The 17,867-nt window shown below is 36.2% G+C and overlaps 1 protein-coding gene across 2 annotated transcripts in view; it reads left to right on the top strand.

The window, feature by feature from the left end:
* The first annotated feature begins 4,181 nt into the window (after window positions 1–4,181).
* LOC141554548 (chemokine-like factor) overlaps window positions 4,182–17,867 on the top strand; it is a 28,358-nt gene continuing 14,672 nt past the window's right edge. The window contains exons 1-2 of one of the 2 annotated variants that reach the window (XM_074286545.1): window positions 4,182–4,433; window positions 10,849–11,007. In XM_074286545.1, coding sequence (XP_074142646.1) covers window positions 4,296–4,433; window positions 10,849–11,007 — 297 coding nt within the window. In that variant the 5' untranslated portion in view covers window positions 4,182–4,295. The remainder of the gene's footprint in view (window positions 4,434–10,848; window positions 11,008–17,867) is intronic. The other variant, XR_012485890.1, reaches the window with a different exon arrangement.

Here is a 17,867-nt window from a genome sequence, read left to right as displayed (position 1 = left end):
TTCTAGTTAAATCAGTAATTCCATGTGTGTAAAAAAGCAACAGGTTCAGCCTGCCTAGTTTATTGATACAAGGTTGTGTATATGTATATGTATGTGTAATGAATGAAATGTGAAAAGAATTAGAAAACTATAACATGCTATAAAAAGCAAGATATTATTAACCAGTCTATTAAATCATTCAAAAAGTCAAAAATTAATTCAAAATCAAATATTCAATGAATCCAAGGTGTTTCTGGTAGTGCTTGGCTGGGTTATGTGACTTCACTGCCGCCTTGGTTCTGAATATACAAAATGCACACTTTGTACTGCATATGCATGAACACTGCCAGAAACACCTTGGCTTAGATTCAAGATGAGGTTACATAAAAATTTCTTGGACAAAAAGGGGTCATAAGTGGGAGAAATTTTAAAAGTCCTGGAATAGATTAGGCATGCAAGATACAGTAGTAAATTACCTTAGTAACCTCATGTTTGATAAACTCAGAAAGACTCCAGTTCTTTGAGATAAGAATTCACTATTTGACAAAAACTGTAGAGAAAACTGGAAAACAATACATGCATAACCTCTCACACCATATACCAAGATAAGGTCAAAATGGATGCATGATTTAGATATAAAGGATGACACCAGAAGCAAATTTGAATAACAAGAAATAATCTACCTATTAGATCTATAAGGAAGGAAAGAATTCATGACCAAATAAAAAGACAGCATTAAGAAATGTAAACTAGATAATTTTGATTATATTAAGAAGCTTTTGTACAAAAACCAATGTAGCTGAGATAAAAGCAGAAAGGTAGGAAACAATCTTTACAGCAAATGACTGATAAAGACTTCATTTCTCAAATATAGAGAAATGAGTCACATTTATAAGGAATATAAGTCATCTCCCAATAGATTAATGGTCAAAGGATGTGAACAGGCAATTTTCAGATAGAAGAAATCAAAGTTTATCTATAGGCTTTTAAAGATATGCTCTAAATCACTTCTGATTAAAGAAATGCAAATTAAAACTCAGGTACTACTAGATTGGCTAATATGATAAAAAGAAAGAAAATAAGTGTTGGAAAGGATGTGAGAAATACACTTATGGAGTTGTGGACTGATCCAACCATTATGGGGAGTAATTTAGAACTCTGCCTAAGAGCAACCAAACTGCGTATTTTTTGCTCCAGCAATACCACTACTAGGTCTGTATCCCAAAGAGATCATAAAAATGGGAAAAGGATCTATATGTACAAAAATATTTTTAGCAATCCTTTTTGTAGTGGCAAAATATTGGAAATTGAGGGGATGTCCATCAGTTGGGGAGTGAACATGCTGTAATATGAATGTAATGGAACACTATTGTGCAATAAGAAATGAACAGATTTCAGAAAAACCTGTACAAAGTGATGCAAAGTGAAATAAGCTGAACTAGGAAAACACTATACACAGTATCAGCAACATTGTATGAAGACCACCTATGAATGACTTGGTTCTTAAATCAGCAACACAGTGATGCAAGATAAGTACAAAAAACTCATGAAGAAAAATGCTATCCATATCCAGATAAAAAACTGATGGCTTCTGAATGCAGATTAAAGCATATTACTTTCAAAGGATTTTTTCCCTTTTCAGCTGTTTCTTCTTTTATACCTGTGAATAATATGGAAATATTTTTACATGATTGCACATGTATAATCTATCAAACTGCTTACTATTCTCAGAAGAGCAGAGGGAAGGGGAGTGAGGAAAGAAGAAAAATTTAGAATTTTAAAATTTTGTAAAATTGAATGCAAAGGGGCAGCTAGAAGGGGGAGTAGATAGAGCACCAGCCCTGAAGTCAGGAGGACTTGAGTTCAAATCCAGCCTAGCTTAATACTTCCTAGCTGTGTGACTCTGGGCAAGTCACTTAACCCCAATTGCTTCAGAAAAAAAAAGATGCTAAAAATTGCCCTGACATGTAATTGGGAGAAAAATATTTTTTTTTAAAAGAGATTATTGCAATATTCCAGGTAAAAGGTGATGAGGGCCTATACCAAGGTGACATCTATGTGTCTCCAAGATAAGCCATATACAAGACCAAGAGAGATATTTAAAAATAGGAAGAAAAGTAAGATTTGGCCACCCCAATGACTTACCAACAGGATCAAATATAAATTTTATTTGACATTTAAAGGCCTTCCTAACCTGGCAACTTCCAATCCTTCCAGCCTTCTTACAACTTTCTTTCTATGAACTCTAGGTTCAAGCCACATTGCACTACTTAGAATTTCTCAAACATGACACTTCATCTTTCATTGTTCTGCCTTTGCATTTGACTGTTCAGCCCTCTCAACTCCACCTGTTAAGTTTCCCTGACTTTCTTCAAGACTCAGCTCAATAGAGCCAAGAGAACCTTGTATACAGTAACAAGATTTTGTGATGATCAACTACAATGGACTTGACTCTTCTCAACAATGTGATGATTCAAGGCAATTCCAATAGACTTGGGATAGAAAATGCCATCTTCATGTAAAGAGAGAACTATGGACACTGAACATGGATCAAAACATATTTTCACTTTTTTTTCTCATAGTTTTCTTCCCTTTGGGTTTGATTTTTCTTGCACAACATGATAAATATGGAAATTTGATTAAAAGAATTGCAAATATTTAACCTATATCAGATTACTTCTTGTCCTGGAAAAGGGGGAGGTAAGAGAGGAAAGGAAGAAAATTTAGAATGTAGTCTTTTAAAAAGACTATTTTCAAAATACATGCAAATATAGTTTTCAACATTCACCCTTACAAAACTTTGTGTTCCAAAATTTTCTCCTCTCTTCCTTCCCCCCTCACCTAGACAGCAAGAAATCCCATATAGCTTATACATGTGCAATTCTTCTAAATATTGGAATATAAAGTCTTACAAAAATGAATGTTGAAAACTATTTTACATATATTTGGAAAATAAAATACTATTGAAAAAATTTTAAAAGACTCAGCTCAAATCCCATTCATGCCAAAAGCCTTTCCTGTTCAGCTTCCTAAGGCCTTTTCCCTACATATTATCCTGAGATGCTCTATATATGCTCTTTACATAGCATCTCCTCTATTAGAATGTGAGCTCCTTGAAAATAGACTTGTTTATTTTACTTCTATTTGGAGGGGGGAGGACTGTATGTTCCTAAAGCTTAGTACAATGCCGGGTGTATTTATTGTTCATTTGTGTCCAACATTATGTGACCCCATGGACATTTGTCCATGAGATTTTTTTTGGCAAGAATATTGGAATAATCTGGCATCCCTTTCTCCAGGTGTCCCCATTTTACAGAGGAAAAACAAATGTAATGAGGAATTAAGTGATTTGCTTGGGGTCACACAGCTATAGTAAGTCTCTGAAGTCAGATTTGAACTTAGATTTTTTTCTCACTCTAAGCCAGTTTCTCTATCCACTGCACCACCTAACTGGACTACTTGGCAGATAAAAGGTGCTTAATAAATGTTTGTTGACTGGCCAATTGAAATATAATACTGGCTTATGAACTTGGTCAGGTAAAAATCTCTCAGTGTTCTTGGTATCTCTATAAATCTCAAAGACTCTTACAGAGCTGTCAACCTGCCTTTGAAGTTTCTGCATGTGAGAATTTCCTATACCAATGAAATCAAAGATCAGAGTTCCGTTCCTGATTTAGACACTGTTATGACTTTGAACAATCATTTAATTACTTGGGCCTCAGTTTCCTGTTCTGTAAATTCCAGAACTGGATTTCATAGCTTCTAAGATCTCTTCCAGCTCTTAAAACTCAGGTCTCACAGTAATATATAAATCTCCAGATGTGGAAAGACCCTTAAAAATATAGAATGAAAGAAAAAACAAATAAATTAATTTTAAAAGAGCATTTAAAAAAACCAAAAAAGCAAAATAGGAGGTAGTCGGAGTTCTAGTCTCACCTCTGACATACATAGATATATATAACTTATACCCTATAGCCTTGGGCTATTCATATCTCAGTTCCTTTGACTCTAAACACATCCGTAATGTTGTATACATATAAGTATATACATAAATACACAGTGATCAAATCACTGGTCCAGTTCTGGGTTTTATGGAAGCGTAGATCTAGGGGTTGAATTAGGGGCAGTGGGAAGAAGCAGTCCGAAAGCACCGAGTGGAGTGAGCGAGGCAGGGGTGACGCGGCCAGTGCCAGGATGCAGCCGTTAGTGGGGCGCGGGGAAGAGTGCTGCTGCTGGGGGGACCCAGTGCCTCTCACTCATTACGGCTCCCGGACTGGTGGCCCCAAGCTGGGCCCGACTCCACTCCCACCGCCACCATGGACAAACTCAAATGGTCCAAGGGACTCAGGATAAGACTGCGGGCCCAGGGACGACTGAAAGTGCACCCCAAGATGGCCATAGCGGCAGTCCATTACCTAGTTTCGGGACCCGGCATGTTGAAGATCACCAGGATGGTGAGCGCCCGCCTTTAGGAGTCCTTCCGCTCCATCTGCCCCGCCCCGCTCCGCCCTGGGGCGCCCTGGCTGGGCTAGGTTTGGGGGGGGGGGGCGCTGAGGCGGGGAAAGATAGAGGACGATAGGGAAAGACAGGGAGCGGGTCAGACAGCACTAGATGCTAGAAGACCTGGAAAAGGAAATTGTCGATCAATTTTGAGAGTAAGAAGTAGGGGGGACGTCATAGACCATATGATCCGATCGCCCCATTTTGTAAATGGGGAAATCAAAACCCTGAGAAGGAAAGGACTGGCTTCCGATTCCATAGCTTAGTAAGCTGAGGGCTGAGTCTTTGAGATGCTAATAGGTTATCCAGGTGGAGCTGTCCAGCAGGAAGGTGGAAATCCGGGCCTGATCTCTGGGGAAATTAAAGCTGGATCTGGAAGTTTGAGAGTAATCCACAAAGAGATGATAATTGAGCTCTGGGGGCAAATGAGACAATAAAAGTTAGCATAGATATAGAATCTTTTATTTTTCCCTCTACATCTATCTCTATTGAAGGAAGAAGTAGAAAAAAGACCACATTAGGTATTCACAGGATGGGGAAACCACATGATGCTGTAAAAAGAACTCTGGGTTTGAATTCAAACCCTGCCTCATTTTGGGCATCTAAAAAATGAAGGATTTGGTCTCAAAGGTCTTTTCTAGCCATGGAGGTCTATGTCAATGAGTTCAAGGGCAAGGACATTTCAGTTGGTTGAATATAGTATAGAGAAGGAATGGATATGACATTCTGGAGAGAGAATCTGCAGGCCTTCATCACTGTTTGGATGAAGGGAGTTTTGAACAAATACAATACTCTATATGTGGGATGGGAAGACTTTTTGGTTACCATCAACAGAAATAGAGAATTTAGGAAAATAAGAAGACTAGCTTGTAAGAGAAATTGATAAATTCAGTTCTGGTCATGTTGAGTTTAAGACACCTAGGAGACATGTAGATAGCAGTTGGAAATGCAGGACTGAATCTCTGGAGAAAGACTGATGCTAGGGAAGTATATTTGATAGTAATCTGTATAGATTTAATCATTGAACTCACTGGAACACACGATTGAATAAAAGTTAGCATTTACAGCTTAAGGTTAGCTCTTAACCTTTGCAAAGTGCTGCACATAGGTTATCACATTTGAGTCTCACATGGAGGTAAGGTGCTATTGTTATCCCAATTTTACATTTGGGAAGACTACATCACAAAGAGCCTGAATGCCCCGGCCAAGGTCAGAGAGCTATTAACAATCTGAACTACTCCGAACTTTCTGATTCCAAGTCCAACTCCCTTGTCTGTTGTACCACTCGTTGTCCACTAAAGAAAGGAGTATACAAAGAGGTGAAAAATGGACAAGGAAAAAGTGTGGAACACTAGAACAATAGAGATTCATGTTGATCTAGCCAAGAAGACTGAGGAGTAATTATTCAGGCAGGAAGAAAACCAGGATAGAGAAATGTTTTGGAAGACCATGGAAGAGTGTATCCAGGAAGAGCAAACAGATGGTTAGCAATGTTGAAAAGTGCTTGAAATCAAGGAAGATGAAGGAACACCTAGGAAAGGTTAACAGACTTAACAATTATGAAGTCAACAGCAGTCTTTAGAAATGCAGTTTTATTACAGTGGGAGTTGTTTATGAATTGATATGTGAAGAGTTGATAGGCAGACAATTCTAGCAATTTAACACTGAAGGAAATTACATATATATGTATATGTACATGTATGTATGTATGTAGCTTAAGGAAATGGTTGAGATAAAGCATGTTTTGTAGGTAGCAGGGAAGGAGCCAGGTTAATAGGGAGAGATTGAAGATAAGGAAAGATGCAAAGCCCAGTCTCCTCACTTTACAGGTTGTAAGTGATAGTGCCCAGATTGAAATCTAGATACCAGATTTCAAGTCCAAAGGCTAAGACCAAAGCCCAAATCAACAGTCCTTGAAAAATGATCTTTTTTTCCTGATTGACTTTGTGACTTTATGAATCCATATTTGGTGGGTTTATTTTGACTAGCTGATCAGTCCTTACTTGCCAGTTGCTTAACTAAAATTAACTGGTCAAAAATTGGTCAATTTCCATTTACTTCAAAATTTATTAGATATACCTATTAGATGCAAGGCCATGTATTAGGTATAAAGTTTTAAAATAATGCAATTCTTGTCTTTTAGGAAATTACATTCTTTTTCAAAGCACTACTGTCCCCTAGTTCTCTTCCTACCTATCAAACTCCTCTTTATCAGCCTGTTTTGCTGGATTTTTCTCCAAAACATGCTCCCTAACATAAGTGTTCCTCGGATCATTCTCTTTTCCCTCTATTTATCTTACTTGGTAATCTTTATACTGATGATTCTCAACTCTACCTTCCTGCCCCAGTCTTTCTGCTGACCTTCCAATCTCACATATCCAACTCACTTCTAGATATCTTGAACTGAATGTCCAATAGACATTTTAAACTAAACATGTCCAAAATGAATATCTTTCCCCACATGCTTCCTTCTATTTTGCCTATTACTGAAGAAAGCAACAGCATCTTCCCAGTCCCTCAGACTTGAAACCTAGACTCCTCCCCATCTCTCACTCCCTCCGCACCCTTAGGACCCTATAATTTGTTGCTAAGGCTTGTTGATTTTTCCTCTTCAACATTTCTCCAATATGTCCCCTTTTCTCCTCTGAAACTATCACCACTGGTACTGGTTCTCAGTAACTTATACCTGGATTATTGGGTCTTATTAGGTCTGTTGGCCTCAATTCTCTCCCCATGCCAGTTTATTCTCCAATTAGCCATTCAGGGGATTTTCCTAAAGCACAGGTTGATGATGTTCCCTCCCTACTCAGTAAACTCCAAGGGCTACCTATCACCTCCAAAATCAAATTCAGAATCCTTTACTTGGCATTCAGATCCCTTCATAACCTAGCCCTCCTACCTTTCTAGTTCCATACTCCCCTCCACATTCTTTTCAAATCAGTGACTCTGGCCTCCTTGACATTCTTCAGATGAGAACACTCATTTCTTTTCCCCTGGCTGTCTCCCATTCCTGGAGTGCTCTCCTGCCACATATACACCACTAGCTTCCCCAACTTTGAGTCCCAAGTAAAACCTGCTACACAAAGCCTTTCTCAACTCCTCTTCATTCCTGTATCTTCTCTCTGTAGACTATTGCTTATTTATCTTCTATAAAGCTTGTGTGTGTGACTCTGTTGTTCCCCCATTAGATTGTGAACTCCATGAGGATAGGGTCTATCTGGTCTCTCTTTGTATCCTCAGCACTTAGCACTGTGTTTGGCTACGTAATTGGGGGAAAGATATTTTTACAAAATTAAGATAAAATGAATGAATTGTCTGAGCATGATCAATTTATTAATTAGGATAGTGTAACCAATAAATTGGGCCAATAGCATCTCCCAATGACCAAAGGCCTTGAGGTAGGACTCACCAGCCTTAATATAGTTTGGGAGAGGGGCAGCTAGATAGTACAGTGGATAGAGTAGCAGCCTTGGAGTCAGGAGAACCTGAGTTCAAATTCAATCTCAGACATTTAACATTTACTTGCGTGTGACCCTGGACATGTCACCAAAAAAAATTATATAGTCTGAAGGAGTAAAGAGCTGGCTAGGTGGAAAAGGCAATAATTGGTTGCAGGGTAAACAGGAACAACATGATTGGTTATTTTAAAGAAAGTGGGCTAGCATACTTATGGAGAGCTGAAACCACCCTTCTCTGGCAATTAAGGAATATTGTTTTATAGTACCCATCAGCTTTTTGCAGATCTTGCTAGTAGACTTGAATTAATAGACTCCCTAGTACAAGAAGAATGTCTTAGGGAGACAAGACCCTCCTTAATTGTACAAGGACAGGCAAGGATGAACTATATACCTTTTGGAGATCATAACAAGTTAATTCTTAACTTTAAACTAACTCAAAGGGAAAAATGAGTCAATTGTGAAGTTAATATAGCATAAAATCATTTAAGCTCACAGTAGAACAAGAGGTAATAATAATTTTTATATGTTCACATACTACTTTCATACTCCTTGGTCTTCTCTTTCCTCATCTGTGAGATGAAGGAAATGGGCTTGTCCCCAAATGAGATAATCAGAGGAGCACCCATCTTTTGCCTTTTTTGTACCCCCAACTCTTAGCACAGTATCTGGTTGTTGTTCAGCCATGTCTTATTCTTTCTTATTTTGGGGTTTTCTTGGCAAAGACACTGGAATGGTTATTTTTCCCTCCCTCTCCACCATCCTAAAGAAAGCTACAATTAAAAATGGATGTTATTCATAAATTTCTATAAACATGTACATATATATTCATATAAATTATGTAAGATCATATTATGTATATTTCCACTTGTCATCTCTTTCTTTGAATATTAGCATCCTCTTTCATGGGTCCAAATTAAGCCATCATTTCCTACAACACAGCAATATTTCAATACAATCACATCCCATCTAAGAGATTGTCCATAAAAATCCCCCCCCAACCACCAATTTTCTACATTCTTTCTATTCTTGGCTACAATGGTTTTACTTATACAAGAAAATTTTAATTTAATATTTTACATATATATAGTATTTTATACTTCAATAATGCTTTCACCTTATAATATAGTTTAAGGTCTGATATTGAATATATTTCCTTTATGTCTTTTTTCTCTAGTTTCTTTGAAATTTCTGACCTTTTCTTCTTCCAAATGACCTTTGTTATTATTTTTCATAACATAGTAAGATAATTTTCTGGTAATTTAATTAGGATATTGAACATTTTGAACAAATTAAGTAAAATTGTCATGTGTATTGACATATTTATTTATTGTCTTTACCTACCCATAAACAATAAATATTATTCTAGTTATTTAGATTTGACTTTATTTGTAATAAAAAATGTTTTATGTTTATGTTCATATACTTCCTGTGTCTGTTTGGACAGGTACACTGTCAGGTATTTTATTTATCTTGTTATTTTAAATGATCTAAAACAACATTGAACAATATTGCTGATCCATAGTGCAGTTTCTCTTTTTTTCTCTTTTGATTAGATCTATTTTAGCTTTAATTTTGCCTGAAATCATGATTACTACTATCCTGCTTTTTTTTAACATAATAAGTTCTATTTCTGCCCTTTATTTTATCATTTTGTGTTTCCTAAAAGCAACATGTGTTGAATTTGCATTTTTAATCTGCTATCCATTTCTGTTTTATGGGTAAATTCATCCCATTCATATTCTAAGCTATAATTGCTTGTTATATCTATTTTTCCTCCTTATTTTTCTTCACCATCCTTCTCATTCTACTTACCCTCACTCTTCTACCTTATTTTTACGGGCTACTTTGACCTCTTCCTTAACCTATCCACCCTTGTAGGAGTACCTCCCTTATCTCTCTCCATCTCCCCCACCTCATCCCCTTGCCCTCATTTTTTTTCTAAATTTAGAAGATTTTTATACCCATTTAGATTTATATGTTGTTCCCTCTTTAATCCATTCCCAATGAGAGTAAGTGTCCATGAAATTCTTGAGAAATAAGAAAGATTAAAGAAAATAGTATATTTTAAATTTGGCTAGCATTAAAAATGCTAAATTCTTATTTTATGCCCACTTTGAAGAAAGAACGAGTTCACTGAGCATATTTGAAGGAAACCAATAGACTACAAAACACTATGTATATAATTTATGCACAATAACCAAAGAACCATGTAGCCACAAACTCTTAAGCTGGAAAAAGAGCCTTAGAACAGACTATAAAATATCATAACAGAAAAGAACCTTATTGAGCCTCTCAAGCCATAAGGCACAGTAGGAAGAACTGTGGACTTAGAAATGGGCATATACAGGTCTGAGTCCAGACATGTATAAACTGTGATCCTGGGCAGTCACTTCCTTTCTTCTTCATCTCATTTTCCTCTTTGGGCTAAAGAACGGCATCTGTCTAATGGGACCATGAGGATCAAATGAGGTCATATAGATCAAGTGCTTTTCAAACCTTCAAGTACAACCAAAAGGTCAACTGCTGGTATATCCAACCACCTCATGTTGTCAATGAAGAAACTGAGGTCCCAGAGGTGAAGAGACTCTCTCAAGTTTTTACCATAAGATTTTATTATGATTGAATTAGTGTTAAATTAAATTAAATTAATTTAAAGTCTGGGAAGAAAACAGTACAAGTGTTGTGATCCATTTTACAAATGAAGACATCATAGAGAGATGAAGGGAGGGGCCTGAGCTGGTGAATTTGGCCCTTAGGTTAAAGCCAAAGGCCTTCAGTCCCATGTTCCATCCATTTCCCAATAGCACTGAAACTATTAACTATGTTTGGATACAATTTTGATTCAATCCCACATGTCAGATTGGGGCTATGGGTAACAACAAATTTAAATGAAAACTCTCTTCTCTTACAGCTTTTTGTCCTGGGAGCAGCCATCAGCTTTATCATCGCACCAGCCCATGAATCCTACATAGCCATCCTGCTACTGGAATGCTGCATAGTTCTGTCATTCATTATAATATATGTATTAGGTCTACACCACTTGTTAGTGTGCATATTATGGCCGGCATTTGTAAGTGTTCATTATCTATAGTTAAAATGTAAAGTCTACAATTCAATAAGGCTTTGACCATTAATTGAGCCCTATTCTCAGGAGGTCCTACAACGGTCTCTCTCTGTCCTTTTGTTGTGCTTTGTCCCTTCTCTCCTGTCCCTCAAAGATGCAAGATTCAGTTGTAGCTTCTAAGGGAGTCTCCTCTAGAATCTAGGAGAGAATATAACAGGATACATAGGAAGGTTCTTACATCCTAGACATATTAAGATGAACACCCCTAAACTCACTCAGGACATAGAGGAAGTGGAAGAAATCAGGTAGTATAGGAAGAAGAATAATAAAGTTGAAGTTAGATTTCTGGGTTAAAATACTGACTTAATCATTGAATTGACTGTATGACTTCAGGAAAACTGTTTTTCCTAAGCCTTAGCTTCCTGTTATATGAAGTGGGGATAATTATATTTGCCCTGTTAAGCACGCTGATTTAACAAATATGTAGCAAACGTGTACAATGAGCAAAGCTTTATACTCAGGGCAGGAAATATTCATCCTTCAATATATCCAATATCCTACATCAATGGAAACTGTGATCTCACTGATAGAGGGTATTCCCTCCATGGTTTCAAATTGAAATCACACAATCATTCTCATCTTATGCGATTCCAGTTAAGTCAAGAAACTTCTATCCAGTGCCTCCTGCTTATCAAACATTGAACTAAGCATTGGGTATTTAAAGAAAGGCAAGAGAGTGCCCTCAAGGAACTGGAGATAATATGCAAATAGCTCTCTGTACAAATAAGGATAAATTGAAAGTAATCCCAAAGACAAAATACTAAACATTAAAAATAATTCGGGAAAATAATTTTATTAAAGAAAATGACAACATACCAAAATTTGGGTGATGCAACCAAAGCAGTATTTGGAGGGAAATTTATATTTTTAAAATCTCCCATCAAAAAAGAGAGAAGAGCTTGAAGACTTAGATATGCTTTGTCTGCATGCAACTAAAAAAAAACCAGCAACAAATTTAAAATGTTTTGCATAAGTAAAATTAATGTAACTAAAATTAGAAAGAAAACAAGCAGGAGGGAAATTTTCATAGCAAGTTTCTCTGATAGAGATTTCATTTTTAAGATATATTGGTTACAAATTTACAAGAATAAAAGCTATTTCCTCAATTGATAAATGGTCAAAGGATATGAATAGGCAGTTCAGAAGAAGAAATCCAAATTATCAATAGCCTATTGAAAAGAATGTTCTAAATTACTAATAGTTAGAAAAATGCAAAGTATATACATTAACAAAAATGAAAAAAATGGAAAATGATAAATGTTAGGTTGTCAGAAAGCAGATATAATAAAGTACTGTAACTAGTCCAACCATTCTAGAAAGCAAAAATCTATAAAATTGTGCATACCTTTTGATCTAGAAATGTCCTACTAGGTCTATGGCTCAAAAACAGAAAGCAAAAAAGGACTCATGTACAAAAATATTTATAACAGCTCTTTTTTGTGGCAGCAAAGAATTGGAGGCTGCCTATCAACACAAACCAATAGTCCTCCAAACAACTTTAAAATAATGCCTCAAATCAAATTTTGGAACAGCCAAGTCAACAAAAGTTCAGGATGAGCCATTTCTCTAGCCTAAGATAATTTAAGAAGTCAGAAGAAGTCTGTGACTTCAAGGTAGAGGCTTGTCCATAGCTACCACCACCTCTGCAGCAACAGCAGCTTCAAGATCTCTCAACCCAGAGGCAATATGGGAGTCAAATAACTGGGCAGAAAGAAATTACAGGGTATTCTTTGCTGGCACTGAGTTTTAGCTGTTGTTTCTTGCAGTTCTGAAGAGGAGAGGACTGATAGTCATTCATAAGAGAGCCCTAGGTCCTTCATGGGTAAAGACCATAGTACAAATTATTAAAGCAATAACTGTACTTCTCCCAGGATCACACTACCTTGAAAACATCAAAAACTTGCAGACCACCCAAAACTAGTTGCGAAGATAGAAATACCAAAAAAAAAAAAAAATCTTGAAGCTAAAGATTATCATCGAAAGATAAGCAGAGCTCACCTTTAAAATAAAACTCAAAATCAAAGGTAGCTTAGAAAAAGTGAGCAGACAACAAAAAAAGATACCATAAAAGCTGGTGGCAAGGAAGATCAAGATACTCACAAGAGGATGACAAGATAAAAAAGTTACAAACAAAGCCTCAAAAATTGATGCTAATTGGACTCAAATCCAAAAAGATTCCTGAAAGAGTGAGATAAAAATGGTAAACAATTGGGAAAATAAATGAGAAGATGCAAGAAAATAATGAAAAGAGAATTAACAGCTTAATAAAAGAGATACACATACATAATACACAAAAGTACTGAGGAAAATAATATCTTTTAACAACTGGCCAAATGGGGAAAAAGGGGCATAAAATCTCACTGAAGAAAATAATTCCTTAAAAAACAGAACTGGGAGGAGCAGTTAGGTGGCGCAGTGGATAGAGCACCAGCCTTGAATTCAGGAGGACCCAAGTTCAAATCTGGTCTCAGACACTTAACATTCCTAGCTGTGTGACCCTGAGCAAGTCACTTAACCTCAGCCTCAGGGGGAAAAGAAGAAAAAAACAAAAAACTGCACAAGTAAAAGCTAAAGAATCCTCATCAGAAAAACAACCAACCAGGAAAATAGATAAGGAGAGATAAATTAACTGTCTTGACCAAAGAAATAAATTATCTTTCTTTCAAGAGATTTCAATATTTCAGGAAATTATCAAGGAAAACTTCCTGATAAGATAGAACTAGAAGATTAAACAGATATTGAAAGAAACCACTAATCACCTCCCAGAAAAAAATCTCAAAATAAAAATTCCCAGGAATATTATAGCCAAATTCCAGAGCTCCCAAATAAAGGGAGAAAATATTGCAAGCAACCAGAAAGAAACAATTCATATATCACAAGATCACACAAGATCTTGTGGCTTCCAAGTTAAAAGATTAGAAGCCTTGAAACATATTCTAGAAAACAAAAGAGCTAGGATTACAAACTAGAATAACTTGCCCCGCAAAACAAAGGGGGAAATGGACATATAATTGAATAGAATGCTTTCAAGAATTTTTAAAATTCATTTTATTTGAAAAAACAGGAAAAAAAGAATAGAAAAGGAATACAAAACAAAATAAAGCAAAACCAAAGAGAAGATTGTCACGTGCCCAACAGAACATCAAAGAGGATTCAAAATATATAACAAATTACCAGATCAAGAAAGGATATATATATTAGAAGAAATTATATTCATAAATGTCCATTTTTTCTTTACTTCCTTGTAAATTGTTCTCTGACACTCTGCTGTGCACTTTATTTACTTTATTTTCTCCCTTTCATCTCCCTCAACCACCCCCAAGCAAGCTACAATTAAGAAAAGATATATTTATATATACATATGTAGATACATATGTATCTACACCCAGATATCTTTGCTATTCCTGCTGACTGCTTTAATTCTGTTCCTTAACTTGCCTTGTTATTACTTCACCTCTCCCCCACCCATGGATCCCTTCCTTGTTTTCTTCCCTCATCCTTTGCTTCCCCATCCACTCAACCCCCCTTTATTTCTTTATAGATTTCAGGGGGTGCTATATCCTTCATGATATATATCTAAATATATATCATTGCTTATTAAAGCCATGTCCCAATGTGAGTAGGTTTTTATAACTTTGAGCCCTTCTTCCCTCTCTAATGCCTCTGTTTATTCTTCCTCTGCACCTCATTTGCATAACATGATTACTATTTTTACCTTAAATCTGCCAGTTTTTCTTTTAAGCTACCCTCTTGTTGATATGAATCTCAAACATATAACATACATTTCCTATGTAAAAAAACAAAAACAAAACATAAATAATTAAAACAGTTTGTCCAAGTTGAGTTCCTTAAAATTGATCTTTGATATTGTCTCTTATATGTTAAATTTTCTGTTAAGTTCAGGTTTGGTTGAAAGAAAGTCCTGAAAATCTGCAAGTTCATTAAATGTTCATTTTTTCTTATTCAAAATTATAGATAATTTTGCTGTATGTGATATTTTTGACTGCAGACTTAGTTCTTTTGTTAGATATGATTCCTGAACCTGCAAACTTTTATTGTAGCTCCTGATAAGTCTTAAACAATTCTAATTGTAGCTTCAGCATATTTGAATTGGTTTTTTTTCTTGTTTCTTGCAAAATTTTCTCTTTGATTTGGAGGTTTTTAAATTTGGTAATAATATTCTTCTGCATTTTCTACAAAGGATCTCTTTCAGGTAGTAATCAATGGATTTTTTTCTATTTCTACTTTCCCTTCCTGTTCTATTACTCTAGGACAATTTTCTTGGATTATTTTCTATATTGTTGTGTCAAGGTTCTCTTTTTAGTCACAACTTTTTGGCAGTCCAATTAATTATTTTATGTTTTCTCTTCTTGATCTGTTCTCTAGATCTGTCTTTTTAGTCACAACTTTTTGGCAGTCCAATTAATTATTTTATGTTTTCTCTTCTTGATCTGTTCTCTAGATCTGTCATTTTTCTTATAAGATGTTTCATATTCTGTTCTATTTTCTCAAACTTTTTACTCTGTTTTGTTATTTCTTGGTCTTTCATCGCTTCAGTGGCTTCTCCTTGCCCAATTCTAATTTTCAAAGAATTATTTTCATCTTTGAGACTCTAACTTCTTTTCTAGTTGGTTAACTTTTTTTCATTATCTTATTGGTTTTCTTGGATGGTTTTTATTTATTTATTTATTTATTTTAGTTTATCCTCAATGTCTACATTTGATTTTTAAATTCTTTTTTGGGTTCTTCTATAAATTCTCTTTGGGCAGGAAACCATTTCATATTACTCTTTGGGGGAGAAGCTTTTTTATTTACTTCAGTGTCCTCCTCTGAAGACAAATCCCAGTCTTCCCTGTTCCCATAATATATATTAATGGTGGGGTTCTTTCTTCTTTGCAGGTTCATTTTCTTTAATAAGATGTATTAGTGTAACTGTGGGGTAAAAGATGGTGCCTCAAGCTTCCCTTCAGCTCTCTACTCTGACCAGGAACCCCAAAGCAAGAATTCCATCCTCCTGCAAGTGCCCACAGTCAGCAGCCCTGCCCCACTGCTTCTGCACTCTCTGGGTGCTGGTTCCTTCTCTCTTCAGCTGCATCTCAGCAGTACAGATGAGCCTGGTATTCCCAATCAACTGAGGTTCTGAGGTTCACTCCATCTTCCAGACTCAAACTCCAACTGGACAAAATAGTCTAGGAGATGAAAGTACCCTGTGATTCCTGCTGAGGCTCTATCCACACCCTGCTAGCCTGAGGGTTCCCATTTGATATTTCTTCAGAGCTAACCCGAGGTATTTGTGCTTCAGACAGGTTAATCCCCAGCTTGGGGTCTTTCTTCAGATATTCTTGGTTTGTATCAGGACCCAGAGGTTCTGTCCCAAGTCTTTTTAATTTTTCACCAGTCTATGTTTGCCCTGAGGCACAAATTTGTTCCATTTGTAAGGGAAATCAGGAGAGCTTGAAATTTATTAACCTACTCCACCATCTTCCCAGAATCCACTTTCTTTTTTTTTTTTTTTAATTTTTTTATTATATATATATATATATATATTTTATAATATTATCCCTTGTATTCATTTTTCCAAATTACCTCCCCTCCCTCTATTCCCTCCCCCCGACAACAGGAAATACCATACATTTTACATGTGTTACAATATAGTCTAGGTACAATACATGTGTGTGAATATCATTTTCTTGTTGCACAATAAACATTAGAATCCGAAGGTACATGCAACCTGGGCAGACAGATATTAGTGCTAACAATTTACATTCCCTTCCCAGTGTTTCTTCTCTGGGTGTAGCTACCTCTGTCCATCATTGATCAACTGGAAGTGAGTTGGATCTTCTTTATGTTGAAGATTTCCACTTCCATCAGAATACATCCTCATACAGTATTGTTGTTGAGGTGTACAGTGATCTTCTGGTTCTGCTCATTTCACTCAGCATCAGTTGATTTAAGTCTCTGCAGGCCTCTCTATATTCCTCCTGCTGGTCATTTCTTACCGAGCAATAATATTCCATAACCTTCATATACCACAATTTACCCAACCATTCTCCAACTGATGGACATCCATTCATCTTCCAGTTTCTAGCTACAACAAAAAGAGCTGCCACAAACATTTTGGCACATATATGTCTCTTTCCGCTCTTTAGTATTTCTTTGGGATATAATCCCAGTAGTAGCGCTGCTGGGTCAAAGGGTATGCACAGTTTGATAACTTTTTGGGCATAATTCCAGATTGCTCTCCAGAATGGCTGGATTCTTTCACAACTCCACCAGCAATGTATTAGTGTCCCAATTTCCCCACATCCCCTCCAACATTTGTCATTATTTGTTCCTGTCATCTTAGCCAATCTGACAGGTGTGTAGTGGTATCTCAGAGTGGTCTTAATTTGCATTTCTCTGATCAGTAGTGATTTGGAACACTCTTTCATGTGAGTGGATATAGTTTCAATTTCTCCTCTGAGAATTGTCTGTTCATATCCTTTGACCATTTATCAATTGGAGAATGGTTCGGTTTCTTATAAATTATGGTCAGTTCTCTATATATTTTGGAAATGAGACCTTTGTCAGAACCTTTGTTTTTAAAAATATTTTCCCAATTTGTTACTTCCCTTCTAATCTTGTTTGCATTGGTATTGTTTCTACAGAAACTTTTTAGTTTGATGTAATCAAAATCTTCTATTTTGTGATCAATAATGATCTCTAGTTCTCCTCTGGTCATAAATTCCTTCCTCCTCCACAAGTCTGAGAGGTAGATTATCCTCTGTTCCTCTAATCTATTTATTATCTCCCTCTTTATGCCTAAA

Source organism: Sminthopsis crassicaudata, chromosome 2 (assembly GCF_048593235.1).
Source record: "Sminthopsis crassicaudata isolate SCR6 chromosome 2, ASM4859323v1, whole genome shotgun sequence".
Taxonomy (NCBI): domain Eukaryota; kingdom Metazoa; phylum Chordata; class Mammalia; order Dasyuromorphia; family Dasyuridae; genus Sminthopsis; species Sminthopsis crassicaudata.
This window is presented reverse-complemented; position numbering and strand designations above follow the sequence as displayed.